Source organism: Megalops cyprinoides, chromosome 3 (assembly GCF_013368585.1).
Source record: "Megalops cyprinoides isolate fMegCyp1 chromosome 3, fMegCyp1.pri, whole genome shotgun sequence".
Lineage (NCBI taxonomy): Eukaryota > Metazoa > Chordata > Actinopteri > Elopiformes > Megalopidae > Megalops > Megalops cyprinoides.
In genome coordinates this window covers 49,928,895-49,938,000 of record NC_050585.1, presented here as the reverse complement: position 1 = coordinate 49,938,000, position 9,106 = coordinate 49,928,895, and the positions used below count along the sequence as shown (strand labels likewise).

Here is a 9,106-nt window from a genome sequence, read left to right as displayed (position 1 = left end):
TGCACTAAATCACATAGCTAACTAACTCATGTTGAAGCAATCAAGCCCATACCTTGCATGTGCAAATACATACCTACAAATGCCATAGAAAAAGTACTGCAGCAACTCACACATGAATCCGTGCACGCACCGTGTGAATCTGACTAGCGTGTAGCGTGAAAGTCATTTGTATCAACATTCATATTATACAAGCTTGTTTAAGCCGACAGAATATAGCTTTAAATATCCTCCATGTTCAATTGGTCACACATGAAAAGACAAATACCACATATTTCTTGCTCCATTTTGCTGAGAGTAATTATGTAAATAAAATGCTGTATTTCTACGTGCGCATTGAGGCTTTCCAAATGTCAATAAAAATCATGGATGCCTGTGAACAAAATATCCCTGACTGATGTAGAGGTTGCTGTTGACAGGCATGGAGAGTGCAGAAGAGGAGTGGATTGAGAGAGAGTCACAGAGGAAAAATGCCCTTCAACCTGGAAAATCCGGCTAAAAGATAGGGCATTTACAAATGGAAGTGCCGTATCAGACACAGCGAAAGACTGGCACACCGAAACGAACCACCTTCAGAGGCTGAAAACTGGAAGGCAAGACACCTGCCGCCTCACTGACAGGACCAGACATACTGTTTTTGTTGCTGTGACCTGGGTATGTCAGTGTAGGCTGGAATCACTGTGGTGCTGCTGCTTCGGGTTTTTCTCAGGGATGCAGAGATGTTAGCTTCCCAGGACACAACTGATAAGCATTCCCCACAGTTAGTTCAAAATATTTTCCCGATGTTTTTCACAAAATTGTCATTCAGCTCTCTCTCTCTCTCTCCAATTCTTACTCACTCCCCTATGACTTCTCTTTCTCTCCTCCAATTCCCCACCCCCTCCAGCCCACCCTATCAGTTGTAAGCAAGTAGATGACTTAATTTAGGGTGCGAGTCTCTCTCACTACTTTTTTCACCTGTCTGGCAGCGTGCAAGTGAATGACGTCCAATGCCGTGCGAATGCCGGAGAGAAGACATGTTCTTTCATTCATACCACATCCTTACAATTACCCAGACAATGTAGCCAGCTGACAGGAATTCTTTGTCGAACATAATCATGGGCTGAAAGCCATAATTTTATCATGCTTACTGAGTCACTGAACACACAGCAAACCAACATGCTAACTGCCACGGAACACTATGTCCCTCAAACAGGCCTAATTTTTCCCAAGCGCTGTTGGAATGCAAATTCAATGAAATAATGTCCACAAATATTTGTGTTCAAACCATCAGCACATGGCAACAATATGACAAATGGAAAGATTAAATCTCTCTGTGAGTGACACAGTATCTGAGGGGTAATCACACCAAAATATATCACCCCTACTGTGGCTTTTTTAGTTTGCTGCTGTTATGGCAATCCATTAGCCTCCCAATGAAATAAAAGCTGTGAGCTGCTTGCTGGCATGCATACCGCTGTTTTCTCTCCCTCGGCTGTGAATTCCACGGCTTGTTAGTGTGCGCAATTGTTCTACCTACACGGAGGACTTGCTTGTAAACTTTGCTTGTGAGGTGTGCACCGCTAATGCTGTATTCCTGTCATCTTTTTCCCCTGATATTTATTGAAGTATCTAATTCATTTTTGCATTTATTGATCATTAGTATTTAATTAGTAACAAAAAATACAAAAACCTGTTATCGTATTTATTTTACCTCAGTTTAACAGTGTTTGGTTCGACTGTCCTGTGAAGATATCTGAGCAGCAAAAGAGTGCAGGTGTCATGCCACCTTGTTAGCGGCTTTCCTGTTACCTGGATAGATTTTGCCCTGCAATAAACTTAAGTAACAAGGAGAGGTATCATCCCCTTGACGTTTACACTATGCTAGACTTTTGATGAACTTACTGCCAGGAAAATATAGACCTTAGTTTTTTTTTTTTTCCCACGTCAAATTATTTGTTAAACTTATTTGGAATGCGTTTTGGCACAAGCGCGTTGAACCAGCTGGTGCGGTGTGGCTGTGAAAGAGAAAGAAGGGTGAGGAGGATGTGACTCACTTAATCTCTTTCACTAGGCAAATATCATGAGACAGATAAAACAAAGGTGACAGGCATGAATAAAGGTCTTATATATTCTGTCAAAACAAATACTCAGAGGAACTATTTCGTGAAAAATATTTGGGTTTAGCGCTTATATTCCTAATGACTGAACGCTGGTACTGGTGTCCCGGTTGGAATCAATCTCCCATAAACAGCGGGTATAAACGCCGAACAGAAATAGGCTCAAGGAGCTAAAACTGAAAAGATCTTAAAATGAACAAATGTATGGAATGATGCCGTCTTGACTGAATGACGGCAGTTCTGCTGTGAAAGGGTGGGTGTACGCCTTGTGTGGGCTGTGGGTGCTGATGATAGCACAGTTTGTAGGACGGCGTCGTGTGTTCGATCATGATTCACGTTACTGCTGTTGGTCTGTATGCTGACCAAGACCCTGCTCAGAGCCTCACGTGACAACACTGTACTCAAAAGTCCTGCACCCTTCACTTTACCAGAGTATCATATCTCTCACAACCCCCTGTGAATGTTCCTCTAAAAAGCCAGAGGATATTCCTCTTATCTTTCCCCTATCATTCTGAACTCCACCCCTTGAATAAAAGTTAATGTCATGTCAAGAAATTTGTATACTTCATTATAAATTTTACGTGGCAATGTGCATAAGACTGTCCTGCTAAATAGCATCCTCAGAAAGAGAAAGATGATGATTATCTCAGCTTCCTCAGTGTTGCATTCTCCAGACCTGACAGGAGTTATCACTGAAAGAGACCATTGCAGACACTGTATGTTCTGGATTGCATTATCATTAACATTCTCCAAATGATTGTGTTTATCATTCGCGGTAGAAATAATAAACTCAAAGTTCAAATGTCATTCCTCAAATGAGGAATTTTATTCATAAATGTCATCGGAAGGATCCAATTAATTGCTTGTGTGAATCTGTTAATTTATTTTTTTGCATTCTGCATTGTGAGCTCTAGTGTTCTTTCAGTCACCCTGGACAGTGGTGCCTTCCAAATACAGTACAGAATGTATATACATACAAACATACCATGGTTTCCGTTAGCCGGTAATTACCGGGGTTTTGCCTGGTAAAATTTATAAAAAACCAATAAATAAAAAAATTTGCCGGTCAAAATGTCTGGTAATAATGCTCATACAAAACGTAGCTATAACGAAGGCTATCCCTAAACAGGACATTTTTTGTTTTGACAGCGAAACAGCCTATTACCAGCCTACAGTACTTTTTTTCCCCAAAAGGTTGCGCTGGGCTACACTGGAAAATTGCCTGTGTTCTGCCCGTGTCAAGCGTGCCAGCAGAGAGGGGCTTCTCTCTGCAGAATCGAATTAAGATGGTGCTGCAAAGTCATCCAGAGGAGGAGAGAGTGACGCGGCTTATGCACATTGCAAGCTTCAAAGACACATTAGACATGTTTGATTTCAAGTCGGCAGCAGAGGACTTTGCCGCACTGAAAAAAAGGAAATAAAATGTTACCTGATAGCCTATAGGCTACATTTGATGCCATGTAGGCCTAGCCTTTTTTAAACAGGCTACAGATATTACAGGTTGCAGATGTTTTGTAATAGCCTACATTTTAGCGGCTAATGTTGAGGTTTTGCTCAATTGTTACTATTTGATTTGCTTAATCGTGACTGTTCATTAAATAGTCAAACTGATTTGAGGTCACTGTCATTCTCTTTCATCAACCTAGGTGTACATTATATTTGCGTTTGTAACATAGACTGTCATTGAAACGTAACCGATAAGTTTCAAATTTGTCCGGTAAAATAAATTCTTTCCGGACACTGGACCGGCAAGAAAAAATCCTAGCGGAATCCCTGATACATACATACATACATACAAACAAACAAACAAACAAATAAATAAATGCCCTGTAACATGGCTTGGATTCCGTTAAGTCAGGCCTGAGCTATCCACCCCTTGCTTTCTTCCGGCCATTTTCTCTAAGTCAAAGCAACCTCTCAATGTTTTGCCACATGTCTTGCGACTGAGCAGGCAGGTAAAAAAAAATTAAAAGGCAAAGGCATCAATCAACCACCAAACAGCTGGTTCCTCATAAGGATGGGGCTGTTAATTTGGAGAGAACTCTCTGACTTGCCTTTCAACATGCTCCTTGCTGTACAGGGACATACATCCATCTGTCTGTCTGTCTGTCTGTCTGTCAATCTATCTATCTGGCTGTCTATCTATTTGTATACATCAATCTATACCAATATTCTCTCTCTCTCTCTATAGATATGTACATATACATATATGCATATATATATATATATATGTACTTGTTGGATGGACACCAGCATTCAGAGCCATGTAAAAGGCATACTCTCAATTAGCTCTACAGGGCTCTCTCGGTCATTACTGCCCGTTAACTATACCATTAACTACAACTACAACTGGCTTCAAGAGTATCAGAGTGTGAACATTAAGCCACACTGAAAACACCACCTTAAACAGAGATCAGCAGATTGTAAAAAAACGGAACTCTATTTCGAGATCTGCACCCCAGAAGCAGGGCTCGGTCTGCGCATGTAGATTGCTGAAGAGCGACATAAAGATATTCTGTAAAACAGCTGAGGTCAGGGCAGGATTAGACGGTCTTTGATGGACTGATATTACATCCATCATGTACTGTCATCCTCCGAGAGGCAGTTGGAAGGAGCCGGGAGATTGGGTGAGGAGCACGCGCATCCTGGCAGCTTCTGGTGCATCACTTGTCCTTGTGTTCCGTCTGCTCCACAATCACAGGCTTTTGTTGGGCCTGCACTTACAAACCCTTTACTTATTCCGCAATAATGCTCTGAATTGCGATCACTCTGTAGTTTCCATCTCCTTCTCCCCCCTCATGTATTCACCCAGGGGCAGGGCGGCTCCATCCCACAGTGAGAGCACCATGTAAAACCGCATGGAATAAAAAATGTAAAAAAAAAAAAAAAAACCCCGAGTAGACACGTGAATATATAAACGTCAACACGTCAGGGCGGTTATCGGTTTTGTGACACGCTCGAAATTCAAATGCACTGCTAGAGGCTCCCTGGAGGGCCGCGTGATCAGTCGCCTATAGGTTACCCCTTCTCCCAAGGCCCGGCTCACCATGACGACGACCCTAATGGAGACTAATTGGCAGAGATGGCTCGCCCCCCCCCCCCCCCCCCCTCCGCCCCTCCCCATGGGAGAGGCAGTGGAGACCATGTCCCTGCGCTTGTTGACGGAGCCACACTGTGGCACACAGTGCAGCATGGGGCAGCGCATGCTGCCTTCCTCACCCCTTCATCCATCACCTGTCCACCTGCGCTAATTACTGCCTCACTCTGTCCCATCTGTCCTCTTGGGTCTTGGCTCCACCTTATTTGCTCCTCTACAGACATCCGTTCAATTTCTTGACTACCAGTATGTGTGTGTGTGTGTGTGTGTGTGTGAGTGTGTGTGAGTGTGTGTGTGTGTGTGAGTGTGTGTGTGTGTGTGTGTGTGTGTGTGTTTAATCTCTTTCCTGGCTTGTTTTCTTTCCCATCCTCTCCTTAGTAATCTCTTTGCTCCTGTTCCCTTTCGCTTTGTTGTGTGCTATTTAGACGGCTGCTGCCTCTTCCTCCTTTTTCCTCCTCTGTCCTTCCGTTTTTTTTTTTTCCCTCCTCCTGTCTCTCCTTTCATTTTCGTAGACATGCAGGCCCCTGTGCAGTCAGTCCACTCCTTCTGTTGTGGCCAAGTGTAAATCTCACAGGCACAGCACCATTCTTCCTCTCCTCTCTCATCATCTGCTCTGCTATTCAACTCGGTTCTAGAGAGTCGAGCACCAGATGCCGAATTAAGCACCGATAAAAATGTTACCCCCCCCCCACCCCCCCCCCAAGCCTCCTCAGTCTCTGCAGAATTTCATATTGGTCTCAAATGCATATTTCAATTGTGGGTTCACAACATTCCGTTATACACATTTAGTGAGATATATAAATAAACTTTTAATCCCCCCCACACACACAGAAAGCACCCACTCATGTACCTGTATGTACAGTGGAAATGCATAACCTAATGCACCTGTTCCCACTCTCACAACTGCAGCTTTTCAGCTATGATTCAAGTGATGCAACATAAAAAAAAATCCTTTTAGGACATCATCTCAGATTGTGTAACATTCATAAAACCCAATCCCAACATCTACAGATATAATTCCACACACTAAGAGTAAGATGTGTTTTTTGCAAGGATCGATTTGTCAGAACACTTCAGATTAGCAAATGTTTGTAATCTAAGTTCTTTGAATGTCAAGATTTAAAGACTTGCGCCTGAGATAGTAAAATGAATAAAGATTGTAGAGCAGATTGAATAGCATAGCAACAGATGAAGAATGGATTTCAGGGGAAAAAAAACTATTTACAAGAGCAAGTGATAGCGAAGGAGAAAGAGAATGCAGGAGAATAGGAGGCGGGGTTAGCCAGTGTTTGCAATTAGAGATACCAAGATTCTCCTACTGATAAACCTGTAGCAGCGTTCGTGCCAGTCACCATCTGAGCGGGGAAGATAAACCGCGCAAGAAACCCATCATCTGCCGACGGTGGGTCTTAAGCAGCATCGTTCGGTCTATCAATAACACCCCTGCAGCGACTGTCCCAGATTTTCACAGGGAAAAATCCCTTATCCTCTTTTTGGCTCGGATTAAAACTAAATTGTGACTGACCCCGCTACTCCCAAATTGTCTGTTGCTGCTGGTGGCAGGTTTTCCTGTTAGAGGGTTCTGGAGTAACACACCTCAGAGTTGAGAGAAATGTATAGCTTTAGGCTTGGCCTGGTTAAAGCATGCACCATAACATCGTAAGTGTCATGGCCAGCACATCATCCTAAACCAAACAGGTTTACAGACACCCTTGGTTAAATACGGCCATGCAATCAAGATTCTATGTTAATTTGCTGACTGACATTTAATTTATATTCTGTAAACATCATAAAAAGCCACTATTAGGTAAAGTTCAATTGCAGCATTAGAGTATATTGCTTCTGATCCTCGATTTGTTTTGACAAATGATTGTCAAAACTAAAAAATGCACCTGACTTGTAACGCTGCACTGTAGCTACTGAGTTTGTGCCAGAGCAAGAGAGAGAGGGAGACGTGAGAGAGAGAGAGAGAGAGAGGGAGAGAGAGAGAGAGAGAGAGAGAGAGAGAGAGAGAGAGAGAGAGAGAGAGAGATGAATATTATCTTTCGAAGCAGCGCGTCATATTATGCATTTGTAATGGAGTTGGTTGGTATTTGAACTCACAAAAAAATCAAATAAATTGCGTTGTCACAGATTTTGAATTTAGCAGACGTTTTCTTTCTCTAGCTGGATGAAAAGCGATTGGAGCACGCCTCCCAAGGGCTGTTATCCTCGGGTGATTTATTATGATTTCGTGGGCTGTCTATTAATACATGTCAACAATCAAAACAAACGAGATAGGATTGATCACCAAAGGATACTCCTAGTCACCAGTTAAGCTGGAGGACTTTTTTTTACCGTTTATTTGCCTATCCTACAATTCGAAACGAACTTATCCAGCCTCGAAGTGGTCTGGCTCGAACAGACACTGCATAACAAATAAGTTAAAAAGCTAACTGGTACAAATAGTCTACATTAACACACGTCGAGTCGAAATCCGAGGGGAGTGAGACAACAGGGAACATCTCCGGAGACAAACAGAAACACGAGACGGTATGTTCAAACAGGGGGGCACGTCGAAAAGGCAGTCTGTCGTTCCATCCCATTTTTAGAGTCGTCGGACGCGAAGTAGGTAACGGCAGCCAGGTAACGCTGATACACCGCCTTCTCAGTCAAAATCAGAGAGGCGCAAAGACTCGGAGAGACGGTGGTTGGAGAGGGACGGATGCAGAGGCAGAGAGGGGCAATATTCACTCTTCCTTCGCGTCTCCGCTTTCATTCAGCAAAAGATCACGGAAGAAGAGGGGACTGAAGTGTTGCCGGAGAGCATCGCAAATTAAGAGGAAGGAAAGAGGGAGCGACTTAGATACCGCACGTTTCTTTCCCCCCGAATCTTACACCGTCAATATCATGGCACCCGTTTGCTTCTGTTAAGAACGCAAGTACCACAAACGAAACGGATACCGGAGATATGTGAGAGACAAATGTAAATTTTCGGGAAGAGATCATTTGATCACTTGGGCAATTTGAACACGGATGGATGTTTTTTTGTCCGCGTTTTTAACGATGAATTCTAAGCATATTTAAATGTATGTTGCAAACTCGCGCGCTGTTGTTGAACTGATTCGAAATCATTTTTCGTGCTAAGAATCGCTGAGCCCATTCCGGGAAGGTGTCGAGCGATTAGCAAATCAAAAAAAAAACTATTTCAGGAATCTTTTTGGTTTTAGTTGCTATGCCAGGAAACGGATGGTGGACAATGTGGGTCAGTTTGGACTGAACGGAGCAGCAAGACGCCTCTGTGACGGGCAACGGCGCGCTTGTGAGAGTATACATTCTGGTGTTTAGCGGGATATATCTAACCCAAAGGTTTGGAAAGAGATACATTAGGAATGACTGCAGCCCTTCCTTTGGGAATGTTTTCGGATTGTTGGATTTCATTTTAGGCCCAGGACTTCACAGGCTTGTGTAATATGCGACCAGTCAGTATCTCCAAAACAACAGTAGTCTCGAAGGGAATCAAGTCTGAGAAAACTAGAATAATATAAAGACAATAACAGTCACTAAAAGGGGGGATTATTCAAGCCCCGTGAAAATGAGACGCACGCTTTAACTGGAATACTAGATTTTATGATCAGAAGACGATAGACGAAATAAAGATCTCCAACATGTTTAAACGAGGTAAGTGAAAAAACGCCTTTTCTAAAATTAAAATGACTATAATTATGTTGTTAAAATGTGGTTGTATTGTCAATGTATTAATTTAGCATATGTAATACACGGTAATGGTTTTGCTTTTCTTAATTATTGCAATGGCTATGCTTCAAGATGTTGTCGTCGGTTTTATCGCAGCAGGGTGAAATATACTTTTAAGATGGATTTGAAATTAGTGCCTTGTCAATATACATTGGCGGGGGAAGTGTGTGTGTTTTTT

General features: G+C 42.7%; 1 protein-coding gene across 1 annotated transcript in view; it reads left to right on the top strand.

The window, feature by feature from the left end:
• The first annotated feature begins 8,329 nt into the window (after positions 1 to 8,329).
• Positions 8,330 to 9,106, top strand: part of rtn4rl1b (reticulon 4 receptor-like 1b) — a 130,566-nt gene continuing 129,789 nt past the window's right edge. Inside the window, exon 1 of the mRNA XM_036523551.1 lies at positions 8,330 to 8,853. Within this exon, the coding sequence (XP_036379444.1) occupies positions 8,841 to 8,853 (13 nt within the window). The 5' untranslated portion in view covers positions 8,330 to 8,840. The remainder of the gene's footprint in view (positions 8,854 to 9,106) is intronic.